Consider the following 21700-nt stretch of genomic DNA (forward strand, 5'->3'; position numbering starts at 1 on the left):
TCTAATCATGAACCACATCAAAACATCTCCACCTTTTCATTTAAGAGGATTTGATAATAATAATGTGAATAGTAATAATAATTCTTCAATGATTCAAACAGTTGACTTGAACATCCTGGCTTAAGCACCTGACAGCTCCGTCCATTTCAGAAAAACATTTCCTGTTGTCTGTGTGTACTCATTGTTTCCCTGTCTGCCTGTATTGAGGTACATGTACAGTCTGTTTTTACAATGAGTCCCAATGGAGTGCGATGTAATTTGTCTATGCAGGGTCATGAAGGGGATAAAATATAATTACCATTGAATTCAGTCTGTGTTTTCATCGATGATAACAGTTAAACTGTCATTTTAACAACGAATGATTTTAATAAACTGACTTGTTGATTTCATGCCTATTAATAAAATAAGTTGTTCTTTTCCTTTAAATTGGCCGTTTACTTTTCTACTTTTCTTAGTGAAAACAGATGCACAGGACACAAACACGTACTGCTTTAACACAGGTGGCAAAACCGTGGACAAAACTTGGTAGAAAGTTTTACACATTTAATAGAAGCAGGATAGGATACCGAGGCTTATAAACATGTTTGTGATACTTCGTTCACATTTTCAACATTTTATTGCTGAACATGCATTGCCACCTTGTGAACAAAATGTGGAGAGGGCTTCCTTAAAGTACTAAATCGAAACCTATGGTAAAATATATCTAAAAAGGTATTTATTAAATGTTTATACTAAAATTAATTTTGTTTAGTTCAGCTGTTCCAACACAGCAGTCCAAAGTACCGATACAGCACTGTTTGTCTCCTCGAGTTTACACATCAGTGCTCTCCCTTTCTTCGGCGTTCCCGGCTTCCCATTGGCTGCGGGAGCACAGGTTGAGTTCAGGGGCCATGACTTGACCAGTAGGGATGCGATATGCTGCTAAACTGCCGGTCAGCAGCAACATCAGCGTGGTTGTCAGAGTAGCTGCCCAACTGCATGCTGGGAGACCAACCTAGGGAAAGAGCCTTTTTTAATAATGAATAAGAGAGAGTGAAGTGATTCAGGCAGTTCAGAGTTTATATACAGAGTTTTTAGCATTAACTTACTAATTTCAAGGAATGTGTTTAAGCAATAGAGAAAAGCACGATTAAACAGATGTTCACATATGGAACGCTTGAATTAGCCAGCTAATTGGAGAAAGGGTGATAAGACAAAACAAATTTGCCATCAGGCTTAGTAGTTCTTTCTGGTGTACAATTTGCTTACTGTTTTTCCATGTATGTGTTCTTTAGGGTATATAGAATTACATACTGTATAATATTACATCTGATGGTTTTTATTTCCTTAGGTTTCATATGTTACCAGAAGATGCATGTAATATTTCTTGGATGTTTAACAAGTGGATGAGACAGTATGTAACAAAGAAGTAAATGCAAACAATATGTAGGAAAAAAATCACTGCACACTAGTGTTGTACTCAAGACCGCCCAAACCGAGACCAAGTCAAGACCAGAGTTTATCAAGACCGAGACAAGACCAAGAGTTTTAGGGGCTGAGAGCAGTTGAGACCAAGACCGTGGGAGGGCGAGACCGAGTCAAGACCAAGACCAATTCCCTGCATTGCATGGCACGCAATAAAATGTGGAACGAGATCATAGGTACTTCTCAAAGTGATCTGAAAGATCCACATTCCCATTAAAAACACCCACACACAAACACTAAGAGCTGAAATCAACGTAAGCATTGCGGGGAGGGGTGACAGTCGTGAACGGGAACAACACATGTTTAATTAGGGTTATTGGTTGCATTTGAAACAATGAGTTTTACTACCAATCAAAGTTAGGATGTTAACAAATCAGACAATGCAAAAGCAATTTATTGATATTCCCAAAGAGACTGAGACCGATCTAGGTCTTAAGACCGGTCTCGAGTACTACAACACTACTGCACACTGTTTATGTGCAGCAGGCTTAAGACTAGATGTTTTTCTGTGATAAACACCTTTGTCACCCTTTAACATCTGAAGTTCACATCAGTTGGAAGCTCTACAGAGTATTCACAATGGAAAAAACTAGGCGGTTGCTGCTTCATATACACATGACTTGAGGTGTGTGTACTTACAGTTCCCAGCAGATTGCTCAGAGCGATGTCAGCATATGCAGAGAGGAAGGCTGCAGATAGAGGAGAAGAGATTAGGCTAAATATATCCTCGGCACACACTCTCTGCAACTTTCTCAGTTTGGCTGCAGTTGGTACGGATAGGAGACACACTGGAAGCTCTAATTAAGACCGATTTACCTAATGTGAGTCGATCAGCTGCCTGCCAAACTGGTCAGCACTAATACTCATGGTGCTCCAGCTGCAAGAGCTTTCAGATGTGTTGTGTGAGAGAGATAGAGTGAGTGCATAATTGTGTCAGTTTGTATCCATGTATGAAAGCAGAGGGAGACAGGGAGACAGGAAGTCCGAGCCTAAAGAGATCAATCAAATCAAGCTTTGAAGTGACAAAATGCCTTATAGTTATACAAAATGATTAACCTCTTCTCTGTAATTACAGCAACTTGGCGCAGAGAAACTAGGAGAACTGAGTAAAACAATGGGGTGTAACTGTATACATCCCTTGCAGGCTGAATAAGCCAATGTTACATTTTACCTACTAATTATTCTTAGTTTAAGCACAGTTTTTGACTTTCCATTGCCATTTACCTCCTTCATAAGGCATGATACATATGATATATAAACTCTCACAAGGTGACATTTGCATGTAAACTGTCTGGGTTCAACTGTTTAGGAACTAAGAAAATGAGCCATGTGCATTTCTGAAAAGGTTTTAGAAAAGGGTTTGTTAGACTGCAGCCTAAATGACCCGGGAGAGCACTGGAGACTTACACCAAGTGAGACAGTGTTTATAGCTGAATGATGAGGAGCTGAATGTTTTGTGAAATCTACAGAAAAAAGCCATCGCAACGGGTCTGCATTGAATCCCATTTACAGTTTTTCTCGATTGCTTAAACACAATTCTTGAAACTATGCCTCTTTTTGTCGAATCTCTAAACACAAATCCACAGCTTCTCACCCCATTCCCCAAATGTTCTACTTTCTGGTCAAAATGAAGCTCTCCACTCAAAACCATTCAATCTTGCTGAAAAAACAAGCTTTGCCCTCAGAAACACACACACTACAACACAGTGGTGAGATAAATTCAAAACAATCCTACAAAAACTGATGAGCAGTAATGTTGCTTGTGGTTCTCCCCCTCGGGAACCTTTCAATATGATGAACACAACAAAAGAAATAACAAATGTAAACAATTGCACATTTTTTATTTGTTATTGTACATTACAGTACAACACACTAAACAACTAATTATTCTGTACCAGCGTGCTGTCTTTGGTCTGGGACAGGCCAGAGATTGTTGTCCTCCACCTCCTCCTGCTTACTACTCCTCCTTCCTCCTCTTCCACCCTACTGCTGCTTTGTCTCTTCCTCCTCAGCTTCCTCCTATCCCATATCCTCTAACTCCTACTGTTCCTCTTCCTTCACCTCTTCCTCCTCATCCTCTCTGGTGTCCTCTACCTCTTCCTTCACGTTTCTCCATTGTTCCAAAACTTTTATCTATTGAAGCTTCTGATTGGTGTGTTATCAATTTTGACTGTCTGTGTTTCCACCTGGGTAGCTGTGTGCTAATTGAGCTCAACCTGTGCTGATTGAGTGAACAATACTGAATGTCAGTGCTTTCTCTATGACCACATGGTGTAGGCAATGAGAAATGAAGGGATTTGTGTGTAGAGTTTAGGGAAATAGGGGTGCTTTCAGAAAAATGGTTTTATGGTTTTGAAATTTTATTTCCAAAGTCTGGTTATAGTGTTTAAGCAATTGAGAAAAACTGTAATGAGTCTGAAAAATGTGAAAAACTTGTATAGCCTAAATGCAGAGTATTTTAATAAAATATTTTAATGCAGTTATGTTCAAAACGACCTGGGCTAAAGGTTAAGGATCTAGGATTAAAAAAGGTGTCAGTTTGAGCTATCTTTTCCTATTATTGTCTATTTGATGTGCACTACATTACACGAGAGTGTTTCAGTTACCATGGACAGACCATATTGAAGCCGCGTGTTTGTTTCTGTCGCCCTCCAGTGGCTGAGTGTGTAACATAAAGAATAATGACAGAGGCAAAGAATTTTGAATTTTTCTGCTTATGTCTTGTCTTTTTCACCACAAAAATACAAGATATTATAACAAAATTATAAAATCATCCTCATATGGTTCTTGAGGTACACTACACAGTAGCTCTTTGCAATGATTCCCTATTATTCTCCACGCTGTTCTGCAAATGTGTGACAACTACACTATAGAACATATTATTACGAAAAGTAATACAACACAAATCCTGAGTGAAACACAGGTGTTGATCCCTATTTGTGCAGTGCAATCCCAACAGAAGGAGGATGAACAACATCACATATGATATTGGAATAAAGTATGTAGGATAGCAGTCCATGCTGCCTCCAGTGTATAAAGCTAAGTAGAAAATGTGAGAACATGAGGCCAATTTAGTTTATGCTGGAAAATGACATTTAAAAAATAACCTTTAAATAAAAGCACTGTGTTTCACCCTTTGTACTTGTGTAAATTGTGTTGGTAAAGCTTTATGTCAGGTACTAGACCACTAACACTGTCATTATGCATTTTGAACAATAGACAGTAACTGTGTCTTTGTGTGCTTGTGCGTGTGGGTGTGCTCCTGTGTCACCGCTGGCGATGGCAAAGAGGTGGGTCCTCCAACTGAAGGTGAAGAAGAGTCCTCCAACAGCCATGCAGCCCAGAGCTCCATTAAACCCCGACAGACCTGAGTACAGAGAATCATGACGCACTGCCATGGATAAACCTGCCACACACACACACACACATACATACACACACACAGTGAGACTGACATCATTACAAGTCTGATAAGAAAAACCAATGAGTCACTGCTGAGTTCACAGATCTGGGAAAAACACACACACACACACATTTGTCTGTTGAATGTGCTGTTCTGGAGTTATCCATGTGATGGTGCTAGACACAAACGGTTGTATGGTTGCGTCCAGTTCAAATTTTAATTTGCGTGTAACCTAATAAGGAAATATGATATATGTGGTTGAATATCTGGTTCCACGTGGAAGACTGCCGTGTTAATCCCTGCTACAAACACAATTTGATTACAGGTTGTGTAACAATGTTTACCGGATATGTGTCATTTGTGGGTGTATTTAGGCATTTTCCACTTTAGAACAGTCATGTGATGATGGTGAGCAGGGCTGGGCAGGGCAGGGGAAGTGCTGACCGTGTTACTGTGTGCACTAAAATGAATGGTTTTACATTTTTGAAGTCTTTTACTGTAATGACACGAGTAACGAGAAAAGGAGACGAGAGAGGACACTTTTAACTGTCACGCTATTCCCCTTTTCATTTGCCAGTGACATTCATTTTCCCATTTCCTAAAATGTTATAAACAACAAGTCTTTTCAATTCACCTTCCGTATAAATATGTATTTTATACGATTCCATCATCCGGTCTCTTTGTGGTACTGCTGCAGAGAATTGATGCGATAAGTGGATGAACACCAGGTCACTGTCTCGCCACTGACTCACGCCCATACAAAACAAACACTACACTGTGAAGCTGAAACTAGACTGCACAGGGGGCATGCTGACCCAAATAGGTCTTTGCCAGAAGCATTGACCTTTTCTCTGCTGGCCTTCGGCAGCAGCTGCACCGTGTCTTTCAACCCACACGTGAGGGAGATTAACAATAAAGTCACAATGACATCAGATGGAGCAGGGCCACTGAGTCCACAGCTGCAAAGGCCAGCAAGCTTCATTCAGAATGCTTTGAAATATTTAAAACCAGTAAACTGTTTTTGTTTTGCCCTGTCTGGTTGAAGGTTTCATACTTGTGTCACTTCTGGCCATCGTCACTCATGAGCATGGTCAGAAGTGTTCTCTGTTGCACCTATAATCACACCCAACTGTGATGTCACAGTACACTGACACACCCTGGAGTTCCCTTCAACTTCACTGCAGCAAGGTGAGAAGTTACGGGTTTGGTGTGTAAGTTTTAGTGGGATCTAGTGGTGAGGGTTGCGAATGGGGAACCAGTGGCTCACAGTGCGTTCACATGCTTTCCCAAGTTGTGAAGTCGTTCTTCCGACTTCAGTGTGTGTTCATGTGCTGTTAAGTCGGATGTGAAATCAACAATGACACTACTGCAAAGATGTGTTGGATTAGCATTATCAGAGCATATAAACAACAAGCAGACATCTGGTTCACTTTACATGGACAGCAAACTAACTGTTATAACCATATTACAAATTACATGTTTGCGTGTACATGTATGTGAAATACGTGATTTTGCACATATCAAAGTTCTGTATACTTATTTATGTCCCATGTACACTGCAATAAAGCTTTAAGGGGGAAACAAAGATTCTGATTATTCTGACACCACGTGAATGCACCGCTCACCCTTCCCTTTCCAAGCGAGCAGGAGAAGCTACGGTGGCCTACACGCTCTGTGGGCTCTTGTGCTAAATGATACCTGTGGTCCTCCATTTGTCCAAATTTCTCTTCTTTTCTTATTTCTAATAAACAAGACGACTGCTACTAACGTTACTTGTTTTTGTTCTTCATACATAGTCAACGTAATGACAAAACGCGCTCTCTAGAGCAGTTTGTCTGTTTGGGCTACCGTACAAACATGGCGGCACAACATGGGGACTTCCATATAACCCGTGGTGTATGTAGATAAAACATAACGGTTCATTATGTAAGGTCTTTATACACCACTGAAAATATAGTTATGGATAGTATATTGCATTTCTGTCAATAGATCCTCAGAAATATCACACACTGATCTTTTAAATCACTGATAGTCTGCAAAAATAAGCTTTTTTAAGAGCTGTGTTAATTGCTTTTTCATTTTCATTTTCAATTGAGTGCCAGGAACGAAAAAAAAACTAGCATAAAGTTTTTATGCTTGACTGAGGTTGGTGTGTCGATAATGACTGTAGCAGACAAAAAACATCAGATCTGTGTGGAGCATGAGGAGACTGTGACCTTACTCAAATTAATACAAACAGAAAGGCCATATTTCAATTACATATTCCACGATGTTTCTTTTGATGGCTGACTGGCGCTGTTTCCTGGCATCTTGTTGCATCCTAATCTGCAAGAATTAGCACCTATTAGCACAAACTCTTTAACTAATTTCACTCCTGAGTGTTTCTGCCAAGCCAGAAGGGCCAACAGCAACAACACAGCATCTGTGCCTGTGTGTGCGTGTGCGTGTGTGTAAGCAGAGGCCATCAGTCCTGTAGCCTCACCCAAAGCAGCTGCCACTGCTCAGCTGTGGAAAGGAGCAGACTAACTGTTTCTTTGACATATACAGTATTTATGTTTTTGGGTGCATGAACCCTACAGCAGAAAATAGTGCATTTTTACCATCCCCTTGTAAGAGTAATATAAAAAATTACTTAACACTGCCTGACTCGGCAGACGACCAGTAATCCATGCTGTAGCAGCTATGGATTATTTACACACGTGCACTAAGCTGAGTGTGCTCCTGGGGGAGTGGGAAGGAATTATCCTTTGCTCAGTAGCCTGGTTGCACTGTCATACCACAGCTTTGCCATTAGCACTTATGATAACTGTCACATTTTGGTTAGAAGAAGCCCTTTCATAGACATTTAAAAGCTGAAACTACATCACCATCCATGCTAAACAAGATAAATGGCTAAAAATGACAACAGAATTAATGTTATCCTACATATTGTTAGCCATTGCTGCAGCTGCTCCACCTTGTTTCTACCCTGTGTTAATACTGCAGGGTGTTCCAAAGAATTCATCTGCAGTAACAATATATTTTGGAAGCTTTTCTGTAGATAAATGACCCCCCAGGGTGTGCTGTGATTGATTTCCTTATTACCAGGCATTGTAGGCTGCAGTTTAGCAGTCTGGTCCTGAAGCAGACTGACCACACCCCTGCACTGCCTCCTCACTCTGTGTCTGCTGGGCTACTTCGCCATCCACTCCCTCTTTTCCACTCTGTCTCTCCTCTATCACAGCTAACCCTCTCCTGCAGTCTGTCTTCAAACGCTCTGGCTCCCTCTGCGCTCATCTTGTCTCTCATTCCACACTTCATTATCTTCCCCTCCATTCTCCTGTTCATTGTCACCATTTCCCTTTTGTTTCTCATTGTCCCCTCATTCTCTTCCTTGCTTCCTTCATCACATGCCTCTGCTCCCCTCATTCCATCCCCACATAAGGGTGTCATTAAAGACTAATGGCAATGTGGGAGGGGGCCCCAGAGGACACTAAAATGTTTTTTTCTGCTATGAGTGTGAATGTGTTTTTGTATTGTTGTCTATGCTAATAGAATGAGTCAGAGAGCTCTTATCATATCAAACCCAATATCCCCTCTACTTTTTTCCAGTTGCTGCCTGCATCAAACCACAGTGACTAGCTGCAGACTAAATGGAGGACAGTGCAATAGGTTGGAATGAACAACTGAATTGAAATGAACTGTGCATTATGTCTTGTTTTCCAGTGTTAGTAGGTAAGGGCTAACTCTGCATTTAAGCTCTTCATACCGCTGGTGAATCCATCATTTTGTCCTTTGATGCCTTTGTGGGGGAAAGTGTTTGTGTGTGCAGCTAAATGGGATTGTTCTATATGTGGGCTCATTTGTTAACACTGTCCAGATATCAGCAGCATGAGCTGTAGAGGGAACTGTTTGTTGCTGTCCATGCAGTGTTTACTACTTTGTGTGTGTGATGAGTGTCTATTTTCACCAACATTGCTCCAACTAAGACACTTGTTTGTTGCATAGGTCTATTTATACAATCAATTTTCTTTGTGAATGCTTCTAATGCTTCTAATCTTGTACGTTGAGAATTTAATGCTTTATCCTCCTAGGATTACCGTCAGGTCAATGAATTTTTCCCCCTCTTTTTAGAACTAAAATCCTTGCTGTATAAATCCTCTGTGCAACCTAAGTGGAGTATGCTAAGATGGTATTTTCAATAACAACTACTAAATAGCAATTTTACCTCGCAGAACATGGGAGTTGCTGGTCTACTGCTGCCTCGGTCGGTTAGTTAGTTTGTGTTATTGTGTGACTTTGGTGTTTTGAAAGGTTAAAAACACAAAGTCACACGATAATACAAACTAACTAACCGATCGATGCAGCGGTAGACCAGAGAGGTAAAATTACTGTTTTTGTCAATGGAGTCTGGTGGCTTTGACAAAAGTGACAGTGTTTCTGGTTAAACAACAAGGGTCTTCTTTAAATAAAGGTCCATCTCTGTAGGGATCCTTTCCATAATGTTGTCAGTAAATAAGCCAGCATGAAGCAGTGAACCCCAATTGACTTCTCCAACTGCCTCCCTTTCTCTCGCCTCCTGTATTTGATCCCACTTTAAAGAATTTCTACAGTTATTCTCCTGTAACACAAATGCAGCAGGAGGTAGAGGCTCTGGCCTATATACAGCCCCTGATCCAGTCCTCAGGAAACCCCTTCTGGGAATAGTTTATACCACAATGCTTTGAGTGACAGCTCTAAATATGGCCTCAGGAGAACTTCATGTCTCTTTCCTCTCTCGGTCTGACCCATGCTACTCTGTCTGTCATTCTTGCTACATCTCACAAACAAAGTAGGCAATATTTTTATATTTTTTATATTTTTAGTTTGTTTAATACCGTGTCAATTTAATCTTTAAATATTTATATATGTTACACTTATTGTTATGCACCAAGTCACCAAAGGAAATTCCTTGCATGTGTAAAGCTACTTGGCAGTAAGGCTGATTCTGATAAGGGGTGATGATTAAGAGGCTAATTGCTCATAGACAGGCTCTCCCCTGTTTCGTGTTGTCCTTAGTATGGGTCAAACTCTAAAAACACTGGATCCTACCTCCAAATAATATGACTGAACCAGGGTATCTTTACGCTCAGCATTTTGTAGGAACTGAAGGATAATGAATGCAGAGCAGCACTGGAGAGAGCGATGCAAGTGAAAAGAATGATAAGAGGTATTCTGAAAGCTGATTAAGGTAGACGAAGAGAGAAGTAGAAAAAAAGAAAAGGGCTGTTCATGGAGAGGAGGTAAGAGCAAAAAAGAAAGACAGAGCCAGGGGCACAACTTGTTGTCTGAAGTGTTGAAGAGGATGGTGTCCCTTCAGTGCACACAGGCACCCACACATTTTCATAATTTACGGAGTCCTCTTTTCTTCTCTGGTGCATCTATTAGCATCTTTCTCTTTTGTTGCTTCTCTCTCTGGCACTACTTTTTCTCTTCACTCAATTTATGCCCTTCTGTTTTTTCCCCCCTTTCTCAACTCTTGATCCCTTTTTTCTCCTCTTCATCTCCATCTGAAACTTTGTTCTTTGTCTCCTGACACTGATCCTTCTTTCCTCCACTGGGTCTCTGTCAGACAGGATTAAGTTTTGAGTCTGACCTTGGTAGCACTTATTCACACTCTTAACTCTCTCACTGTGTGCCGCAGCTTCATTTGTCTCTGTGTGTGTGTGTGTGTGTGTGTGTGCATTTACATTTATTCAGGGCAGCCAGTTCACCAAACTCCATGGCAAAAGATGATCTAACAACACCAAAAGTCCAGATTATGCTTATGATAACTGCTCTAAAAGTCATAATAACAAACTTTTTCATCACATTCTTCCAAACAAAGTTTAAAAGTGCCTAACAACGAGAAAAGTAACACTGTAGAAAGAATACAATAAGCAAGTACTGCAGTTTTTAGTGTATACAAAAACAGGATTAACTAGTGCATGTGTTGGGGACTATTATCACAAACCTTATCCTTCAGACATTCAAAGTAACAGCGACAAAATCAATACTTACACTCAAATACATCAGACAAGAGGAGCAGGACTTAATGTAAGATGCTCTTTGTCCCTTGGAATTATCCAAAAGACCAACAGCAACATTTTAAATTTGGGGAAGATAGAAGATTTTCTCTGGTGCAGCCCTGAATAACAAACCAAGTCCAAATCAAAGACATACATGCATAATAGTATGGCTGACATTTTCAAGATCAGTAAAGGCTACAAGTGACTTAATTTTGGCAAGATCCTGAGTCAGATAAAACAAAACTCACTGGAGAAAACGTGGGAAAACAGGATTGTAAAATGATATGGGTAGGAAGGAAGAAAGGATGAAAGAAAGAAGAGAGAATGTACGAGTGACCGAAAAAGAGACTCTGTTCTCTTACGGCTCTTGTGAATTTAGCAGCCAGCAGGCTGTTTACTCTCTGCTCTGTTGCCTACACAATCTCATTACAGTCACATCTCTTTGATTACTTTCTTGTCACGCTGTTGTTTTTTATTTTTTTATTGCAGCAGTGTGTGTGTGTGTGTGTGTGTGTATTTGTACCTGCCAGTGTTAGCATGTGTCTGCGGGTTTGTGCAAATGTGTGTATGTGCGAGCACACTCCCACTCCCCGTTTTTTTAAAGCATGACTCATAGTTACAAACACACACATAGCCACAAAAACACTCACATACACACCAAAGTATTTTAGGACACTCTATTGTACTTATAGCAGCAGACGGAAGAAGGGGGCTGAAGACTTTTAAACTCCCAGCGTTCCTCATTCTCTTCCTCTCTCTGTCCCTGAATAGTCACAGTGAGGCAGATGTAAAGAGCATGCACAACCACAGTAGCCGGTGGTTATCAGTGCCCCGGCTAATTGCTCTGTGTCTTTTAGAGATGAGAAACTGTCTGCCTCCCAGTTTCATATTCACATGCTCTGCTGACATTCCTAAACCTTACCTGACCAGTTAAAATATACTGTAGTTCAACATTTGCCCTGCAGGGAGTTAAGCTTGCAATCTATTTGAAGTCCTGTCTGATGGTTTGGTAAATGGGAGGTTTATATTGCTACTTAAGACAACAAGTAATACACAGGGTAGGTGGCTGTTAGTGATGTATGGATTTCAAAGTTGGGGAACTCACAAGAGACAGATCAATAAATGGGGGCGCCCCTGTGGACTGACCATGAACCGGAACACCCCTGCTTCAAGACTGGCTTGGACCCTTGCTGCATTTCTCTCTCCCCTGTTTCCTGTTAGTACAGGTCAAGCTCTAAAACCACTGGATCTACATTTACTCATTTAGCTGACGCTTTTATCCAAAGCGACTTACAATTGCTATACACATCAGAGGTTGCACGCCTCTGGAGCGCCTAGGGTAAGTGTCTTGCTCAGGGACACATTGGTGGATGTGTCACAGTGGGGAATTGAACCCGGGTATCCATTGCACCATGGGTGGTCATGGCACAATGGATACCCGGGTTCAATAAGACACATGCCTTTGGTTACATAACCAATACCATTGTTTTGTAGGATTTTTCCTGGGTGTTGAATACAAATGCCCAGATGATAAATACCTAAATAAATTTTATCAAATGCCTGATGATAAAATTTATTTAGTTATTTTCTCTGACTTAACAAAGCTCCTCTAGAGCAGCAGAGGAAATTATTGCACAACTGTTTACCCAACACAGAGTAGTACTCCCAGTTACTAGTATACTGACATTTACGTGTTCACTCTAAGCAATGAAGACAGAATTTTGAAAACATGTGGCAACTATAGATACCGAAATCTCACAGTGAAACTTCAGCACTGATTCAACCTAAAAAAACACCAGGTATGAGGTCAGGTTTGCAATCTGTGTCAAACTCTGTGGAAATGTGGAACACAGAGTTGAGGCTTTTCTGCTTCTAATGTTACACTGAGTTGGCTCGCATTACATCACCATCCACAGTACAGTATGACCCACAAAAGAGTACAATAATATTCTCACTTTACGAACTCTCCCACTCCTCCCACACAGACATACAAACACACAGATGGAGACTCACCAGCCAACGTTCCAACAGCTGATCCCAGCACAGCGTGCACCGCCAGCAGGGGGGAGTAGAGAAGAACAGCTCCCAGGATGAGGAGGGAGGGCCCCAGAGCTCCACAGGCAAAGATCTGACCCACTCCAAGAACTACGCCACGCATTACCTGGACCAGAGAGAGAAGTTAGAGGAGGATTTTCACTCTATGTAACATAATGCATATGACCATACACACATAATATATATATATATATACAAAACGCCAAGAGAAAATGTGTACAATCTACTCAGAGGCTCTCTTCCCCGTCAGAATCAGCCACTCTTTTTCTTCGCCCGGTAAAACACTGGAACACTCACACACACACATATGCTGCATTCCCAACAGTCAGGGAGAAGTGAAGAGTTTCCATGGCGACGTGATGGGTGCACGTGCCTGTCGCTGATATTTACAAGTCATAAATGGTCTTTAATTATATTCTTGCCGCACAGCTCTTTGTGCGTGCGAGCGTGTGTTTACATCTATGCATGTGTTTGAGAGATTAAATATGCTGTCGTGGTAGAGCGCCATCCCAAGCAGAGTGAAAGCTGAAGACATTAAATATAAATAGGACCGACGTCATCGCCATCTCTGGAGATAACCAGTGGTAAGACAGGAGGAGGAGTGCTGGACAGAGGAAATGGAGATGGGTGGAAGAAAGAAGGAGGAGAGGAAAAGAAAAAAGGATGCAAAGAGGAAAAATAGAAGAAGAGGAGGAAAGAGGGAGGAGAGGTGAAAGGATGGATAAGAATGTTTGACATAGAAAAATGACTTCATCGTGCTGCCCTTGAAAATGTGGTAACATGTACTAGTAGTTTATTGTAAACTGAATTATGAGGAAGGAGAGCAGGTGAGGGTGAAAAAAACTGATTTTCATTAGAAAAAGTGATGAAGTAAGACGTGGGAGAAGGAGGAGGGAGATTTGCAGAGCAGAGTGGAGAAATGGATAGAGAGTGGGGAGATGAAAAGAAGGATTTAGAGGTTTCAGATCTCGCAAGTAACTAACCAGAGGGAATTAATGAAATGAAAGGGGTAGCATTTATGAGACGAGAGAGAGAGACAGATGGAGGGAGAGAGGAAGGAGAAGATGTGAGTGGAACATGAAAAAGAAAGGATAATAGATTGATGTGGGGAAGAGAAAAAGAGGGAGAAAGCATGAGCTATAGGAAGAAACAGAGAGAAACAGAAAGAGAGAGAGAGAGAGAGAGAGAGAGAGAGAAATAATCTGAGTTGGAGATTCTGAAACTTGTAGAAAGTAATTACTGGGTGTGAGGGACAAACTGTGCCACAGGGCGTGATGCTTCTTAATAGAATCATGTGTAAATCTTGACTCTATATTCAGGACACCTCACAGCGCTCAGAGGGTTTAGTCGGCGTTTCGGATCTAGTTTTCACGGTCAGTTTGCAGATCACCGTGTGCATAAATACACTGTTACACAACATTCCTCTCCACTCCTGGATCTTACTGTGCTTTTAAAACAATTAAACGCCTTTAGTCCGTGTTCTCCATTAAGATAGCGTCTTACGAAGACGGCCTCTTACAGGTTAGTTAGGTTTTGTATCTGTCTTCAGTCTTATGTTTCAAGAGGGTTTTTCCAGGAAGAAATAATGAAGCAAAGTCATACTGGAGACACCATCTAATGAGTAGATAAAGTGGAAAGTTACCCATAGTGTTAGAGTGGCTAATGTATGAATATGAATGAAAATACAGAATTTTACATCCATCTTGTTTGTGGTGAGGTGTGGTGGTGAGTGTTAGAATGTTATTCCTCTTCTCTTTTACACTTCATTTGTATCTTGTTACTGTGGAGATTCAGAGTAGTGTTTCTGGAAACAATATTCATTTGCCGAACAACTGTGGTCTCCACCAGCACCTGAGGGATAAATCTTTCTCTTTAGCTGTTAAATGCTGCGTTCACCATCTAGACGTTAACTTTCTCTTTGTATTCTTTGGTGCTGGGCAGCTAGTGTACAGAGGGCTTTTCAACATTTTTTCCCTGAAAACAGCTGCCTGCTGCATGTGTAAATGAGGTTGATGGAAACGGTGAGAAGAGGTCAAACAGTAAAGTTGTGGGCCATGACACCAAATCAATTAGGTGAATGTTGCTAAATTGCCCGGTCAAGCTGAGGGTAACTGCAGAGCGGGGTGATAATTACCGGTGGGTTTATATGACTAACTTCTTACACATTACACTTATTTTAGCCATGGTTGCTGTAATGTGAAAACATTGATTGGTGCACCTTTAAATGATTTCACTGTGTACTGGAAAGGATACAATATTATGTGTTAGTGGTAACATATTATTTGTTATGTATAACGATAATAATGTATTTAATTTTTTTTAAATATGTATCTGGATATGTTCACAGGTATTTGCATTATCTTCATTTGGCAGGCTCAAAAGAAAGGTCTTTCAGAAAAAGGACCTCAAGCTTCACACAAAAACATCTGTTTACCTGGCAGTAGTCATCGCAACTCTACTTTACAGCTGTGCTACATGGACTGTGTACAGTCACCAGATAAGGATGCTTGAGGCTTTTCACATCCGGTGTCCACAGCGTATCCTAGGATAACCTGGTGTGAGTGTCCTATACTGAAATACTCAGCAAAACAAACTGCCTCAGTATGGAGGCTACCATCACACAGCACACGTTGGCTCCATCACGTCATCAGGATGCCAATGGAGCACTTGCACTTAAACACCCCATCTGGCACCAGGACGATCCAAGTGGACAGCAGAGAAGGAAGCGCCTTAAGAGAAATGCAACCAGAACTGCATGTACACCCCAAATTGCCTGCAACATGCAGTTTAGGTCACAGATTGGACTTTTCAGTAACACAAAGACTCACAAGTAGGTAGAAGTCGGATCCGAGGGAGTACCATAGCATAAAAACTTAACAGGTATTTGTGTAGTTTGTGAATTTTGTTGTCCATATAATCAGCAAATACTGTCAAACTGTGAGTTGTCAATACATATACAAATACAAGCTAACATGTTATCTTTATGTACATTCATTACATTTGGAAGAAGATTTTCTGATTGAGATCACATTATCGGTTCTGCCTGTTCCCAAACAAAAGCGCGGAGATTAAAATTCAGTCTCTCTTCAAGCACTGAAATGCCAGCTGGCTCACAGAGATCAAAAGCCGACAGCAGCTGTTGAGAGTCTGGATTCTTTTGCCAGAGTCTCGTGAGAAGCAGCTCAAGGCAACTGCATTTCATGAATATTCAGTGGTCGAAGCAGACTATTTATTTTCTTTACAAGGTGTACTCTGCAACAGCTTGCATTCAAATGAAGAAGACTTTCAGCAGCCTCTCTCCCTGGTTATACAAAAGTAGCAGCAACTATAAAATCTCCCAACTTATCCTCCCTGTAAACTTGAATGACGCTCATAATATTTAAACCTGTACTACCATGTACATCACAAAAATATTATGGACAATCCCAGACCACAGAAACTAATCATAAACACGTTATCTCAGTATCTCATTTCAATCACCAAGAACTGTTAATTAAAACAGTTTGGGCTGATTATAATTTCCGATCAGGAGCTCCAGCAGTGACTGTTGCTAAGAAACTGGCGAGTCATATTGTGCATATCATAACTTCACTCGGGAGACCGGGCAGCAACGTGGCAGACACACAGAGGATAACTTGGGCAATAGTTCAGCTTGGTTTTTGTCTATTTAAAATCTTCATCGCCTTCATATATCCTGCCACTTCTAATAGTTCCCTTTGAGACTACCAATGATCATGTGACATGATGGGCTGTCTTTGTTCAAGGATACTGCTGATGCACTTGCAATGTGGGGGCGACTCAATCCCACTCTTAAGGCCTGCATGGTGACAGGTGTTGGATTCAGATTGGATACTGCTACCTGGCCAACTGGTTATTTTACTTTGTTTAAATTCCTTCAGGATGTTTGGTGTCACCATTATGAGTTTAGAATTGAATCAGTGGGCGGTTCCAGGGGCATTGGCCCTGGTAGATAAATCGTGATTTTGAAATGTTATTATATGATTAACTATTTTATAACATATATTTATAAAAAATCTCTTGTTAAAATGTTAGTGCTGCAATAAAATACCAAAGGTGTTGTGTTGTCAATTAAATAATTTTAACTGTGTGTATTGTTACAATAAAAAAGTTTTTTATGCACATTTTTTAGTATTAATTTTTTTGCTTCAGGTGGTTTTTGCCTTTGTCAAAAAACTGTTAATGCGCTAAATGGGAGATGGAAACACTTTTGCTGAATAAGTTCTGACGTAGCAAACTTGTAGCCTAACTCACCTCTGATCAGCGGTTTCCGCTGTCGGCGTCTTGCCAGATTTTCCATACATGGCTGGTAGCAGTTCGTCCGCTTGAAACACATTCCCGAGGATGCCTTTCCATTTTTCTAATATCAATGGCCATCAGTTCTATGCGGCTGCTTTTGATTCTGGTTTGGAACCCATTTGTCTTGTTTATTACAGTCATGTGTAACGTCAACTACTGACGTAAGTACGCTTGCCTTAATCATGCTATAAGCAGAGGTTCTTTAGAAAGCCTTTTCTGTTGATTAAGTTACTAAGGCCTTACCTCTACTGCAATGAGCTTGGTGCCATTGGGCTCCAGAGCCCATGCTGGCACAGCTGGGTGGTGTGGGAAATAGGGATTGCCTGGGCCAGTACAAAGGAGGTAGAGGACGATAATGATGTTGAAGGGAAACACAGCGACAGGCAAGTCCCAGCGGCCCATCACTGAGGAGAGACCACTGAACAGAAAGACACTGGAGGAAGGGATGAGGGGGTGAGAGAGTGTAAGTGCTGATCATTTTTAATGGAATCGACCTCATTTACACATTGTAATGAAGGATAGTCTATACATGCTTTTTGCAGACGTGTAGTGCTCATAGTCACACTAAATGCAGAGCCCTTCCAGAACGGCTTCAGTGTGAAATCCATTTCTCACATTTTGTACATTGTGGATTAAGTAATAAGATTAATTATATGATACATATTTTAACCTAGCCCCTGTCATAGGAGAAAGTCCTAGATGGTTCCAATAGAAAGGGAGCCAGCTGTGAACTGCACTTTTTGGGGAGTTAACCAGATGTTTGTTTTTTAAACTTTATTGCATTACCACAACATACAGACAAACTGTATGGGTACAAAATGGAGAACTTGCCAGGGGAATATAAACATAGCAAGAGACAGAGACTACACGAAAAAAATTAAAAAGGAAAATACTAAAAATTCAGGGTTATAAATCTACAAATATATTGTGTAAAGTGCATAATTTCACCATTTTGATAGCTTTTTGTTTTGAGTTTATGGTTCCAATATATAATTTAGTACAGTGAATATTGGTTGGCATTAGTAAATTTACATTTGTGGATATAATACTTAGCAAAAACAATTAAAAGATTAATTAAAAAGTATTTGTCTTTGAGATTACATTCAACATTCATAAAACCAAAAAAGTAGTTCAAAATCACAGTAAATATTATCAATTACAAATCTACATACATCTATCCAGTTTTTTGGTGTTAGAACAATGCCAGAATAAATGGGCTATAGTTTCTTCATGAAGATCACAGAAGGAGCACATACTGTCAGTATCTTTTTAAAACTTCACCAGAAAGGATTTTACAGGGGTACAAACGATGCAAAATCTTAAATGAAACTAGTTAACCAGTTGTAGATTTGTTAAACCAACCAGTTAGCTGTCATCCTTGAAGTCCTCTTCAAATTTGTTTCTTAATGGTGGGGTCAGTGTTGCCCTTGTGGACGCTGGGGGAATCAACAGCCAGTACAACTGCAGTTCTCTTTAAATGTCTAGTACCAGTACCCATTACAGCTTGGTGGACCAGAATGAGGTGAAGAAGATGTTGAGCTACAGTAAGGTAGGGTGTGTGTGTGTGTGTGTGTGTGTGTGTGTGTGTGTCTCACCATGTAGCTGACCCCAAGCAGACAGGCAGCAGCAGCCACCAGTACCAGTCTCCAGCCGAGCTGAACACTCCCATCAGCAGAGACACCAATATGCCGTTAAAACCATGGAGACCTCCTGATACCTCAGCACTACACACACACACACACACCCAAAGAACAATACGATTCGCATCTAACAATTACATCTTGCATTTTCTATTTTGAAGACAAAACAAGAAATATTTCTGTCATACAGTGATGTACAGTAAGATGATCTAAACCCACATTAGCGTAGCTTTTTATGGGTCCTCATGAAGCAAGCTGTTCAGTTTTAACAAACATAGGCCCCAGGGTAACACTAAATTTATTCAACATTAAAAACATTAGGGGCGACTTCAGCTACAATTATTTTTAAAACCTTAAAATAAGGTTGCGTGTTAACATGATATAATGTGCATGGTATAAATATTGGGACATTAACTAAAATAAGAATGCTGTGGGTGTGGGCGATGAAGTCATGGAGCTGTTATTCTCATGGATTTTAAGTAGAACCCTCAATCACCTTTAGTCGTAAGGTTGAGCAAATTATAGGCTTGGGGTTTTTATGGAGGGTTATCGATTTTTTAAAAGGTAAATCTCTCTGTTGTGTGGTTATCATTAAATACGTACATACAAATCTACTCAAAGATTTCACCTGTCTTGCCCTATGATAACAGCTGTTAGCGTAGAGGCCAGTACACCGAGTACAGCCAGCAGGCCCTGCCAGGGGGAGGCCCAGTACAGTGCAGCCAGGATGAGAGCGCCACTCAGCGGGTTGTTGACATAAATCACCCTGGACACCCCTCTCAGGCCCCACACCGCCAGCTGCAGCACAAACAACTTGTCTGAGGACACAGAAAGAAAACATTTTGCACATTTTCCTAAACTAAAACGGCAAACTGCAGCACAAAACTTGTTTCTCAGTTGGATTCAGTTGAATTTCTTAATGCCAATACAGGGTTTTATAAACTAATCAGGGGATGGGTGGGGTGTATAATGATGTTATGTTTTATGTGGTGTGAAGAGTGCAGCAGCATTCACCGTGGGAGTTGTGTGATGATTACATCTGCATATTTTAATGGCAGTGTAAGCATTTCAGACTCGTTTATTTATGATTATGGCAGTTTAACACATGCCAAGTGTCTGGGAACTTCCTCTTTTTGAAAAGTTTTGTAATTAATCACGTTATGATTAGAAGATGATGAATTATGCATTCTCCAAGCACACACAAAACATATTAGGATGTAGCAGTGCATTGTTAGGGGTTTCCTACCCTGCATGCACTTATCCAAGTGCTCCATGTCCCCAGCACACAACAGCAGACTGTTTAACCCACGCCGACTGAGTCTGGCACGACTCCTGCTGGCCGCCTCCTCCTCTGTTTTGGTATCCATCCACATCCCTGCAGCTGCTGGACCACAATGCTATAAATGCAATAAATATGCTGCAGTAATGTTGGAAACAAGTTCCACCTTGTTCTCCTGTTGCTTCGTTCCCCCCTTTGTTCTCAGTCATTCCTCCCCCACTGTTCCTCCTCTCCCTCTTTCCTCTCCAGTGAGGTTTAAGGAGATGACTTATAAACTGACAGTCCAGGTAACGAATTCACTCAGCTTTCGACCGGCCATGCAAGAGAAGAACAAAGTCCATCAGGGCTGGTGAAGGAGAGGAAGTTCCATCCCTTCCTCCTGCTCTGTTTTCACACTTTCACTTTGCTCTTATTTCCTCTCTTCCCCTGTTCTGTTCCTGCCCCGCTGTGACAAATCTTCACCTGTTTGTCTATTTAAGCTACTCATTCACTTTTACTGCAGCGTGTGCTTGAATGTTTGTCTTTCCTTAATTGACCCTTCGCTAAGCATCGCTCCCCTTAGTTACTGTTGCTAAGTCCGACAAATTGTTGCGCTGCCACTGTCTACTACTGCACTCCTCGGAGAAATATTGTCAAATTTGTTGGATCTCAGAAAGAAGCAGACAGTTTTGCAGTTGCATTATACATTTGAAGGTTGTATTCAGGCTGTCAAATTGACTCAAATGGACGTGAAAAAAATGAAAGATAGAAGATAAAGCCTATCAATCACACAGTACAAGTGAATCACTGCATCCCCCAACGATTGAGACAAAAGACATCAATATTAAGGATCAACACTGTTCCTGTAAAGCTGGGCAGGCCTCTATTCATTATTACTATCATTAAATAACAGCAGGGCTTTATTACATTCAGTAGGAAGTTAGCTAGCGTTAGCTAACTTAACATTACATTAGGAACAATCCACAGCCAACATTTTTCTGGATTTGTTTTAAGTTTTGGAAAGAGAATAAATCGTACTTCTCCTTTCAGTCTCTCTTGGTAGCGATTGTAACTATTACAAGTGCCCCAGGAACAGAAAAATACAGCAAAAAAAAGCTAGAAAACAACTCTTTTTGCATTAGAGTCAATGGAGCGCAGCCATGAAAGTGTCAGACCTCAGTTAGAGCGAGTCCTACACTGCCCTGTAATAGGCCAGCTGTGTATTCGAGGCGTGGCTTAGCGAATTGTTATTTAACCAAGCTATCTTTGCTGCTTTGCCTTCTTTGAGAAAAAAGATGAAATATTGTTGACATCAGAATACTTCAGAGAGGCACACATTTTCCTTTTGACTTTCTGTTGACATCCGGTTTAACGGGCTCCTCACACTGCTTCTGCCTTTAAAGGATTTTCCCCTTCTATTTTGTTTCCAGGTTGAGAGCACTTAGAGTTCAGAAACACTGTGTGTAGGTGTTTGTGTGGATGAATGCCTGCCACACTACCTGCTGGTGTCACCTTTTTCCAGTTTCGGAGTGACACC

At 40.9% G+C, this 21700-nt stretch overlaps 1 protein-coding gene across 1 annotated transcript; it reads right to left on the bottom strand.

Moving 5' to 3' along the window:
• Positions 1 to 801: 801 nt before the first annotated feature.
• si:dkey-183c6.7 (urea transporter 1) lies at positions 802 to 20667 on the bottom strand. Its single transcript, XM_046063732.1, has 8 exons — positions 20152 to 20667; positions 19534 to 19723; positions 18861 to 18989; positions 17509 to 17698; positions 12907 to 13054; positions 4736 to 4870; positions 2104 to 2153; positions 802 to 994 (listed from the first exon to the last, which is right to left on the bottom strand). The coding sequence occupies exons 1-8, from the start codon at positions 20276 to 20278 to the stop codon at positions 812 to 814; spliced, it is 1152 nt and encodes a 383-aa protein (XP_045919688.1). The 5' UTR covers positions 20279 to 20667; the 3' UTR covers positions 802 to 811.
• Positions 20668 to 21700: the final 1033 nt, after the last annotated feature.

Source organism: Micropterus dolomieu, linkage group LG12 (assembly GCF_021292245.1).
Source record: "Micropterus dolomieu isolate WLL.071019.BEF.003 ecotype Adirondacks linkage group LG12, ASM2129224v1, whole genome shotgun sequence".
NCBI classification, from domain to species: Eukaryota; Metazoa; Chordata; class Actinopteri; order Centrarchiformes; family Centrarchidae; genus Micropterus; species Micropterus dolomieu.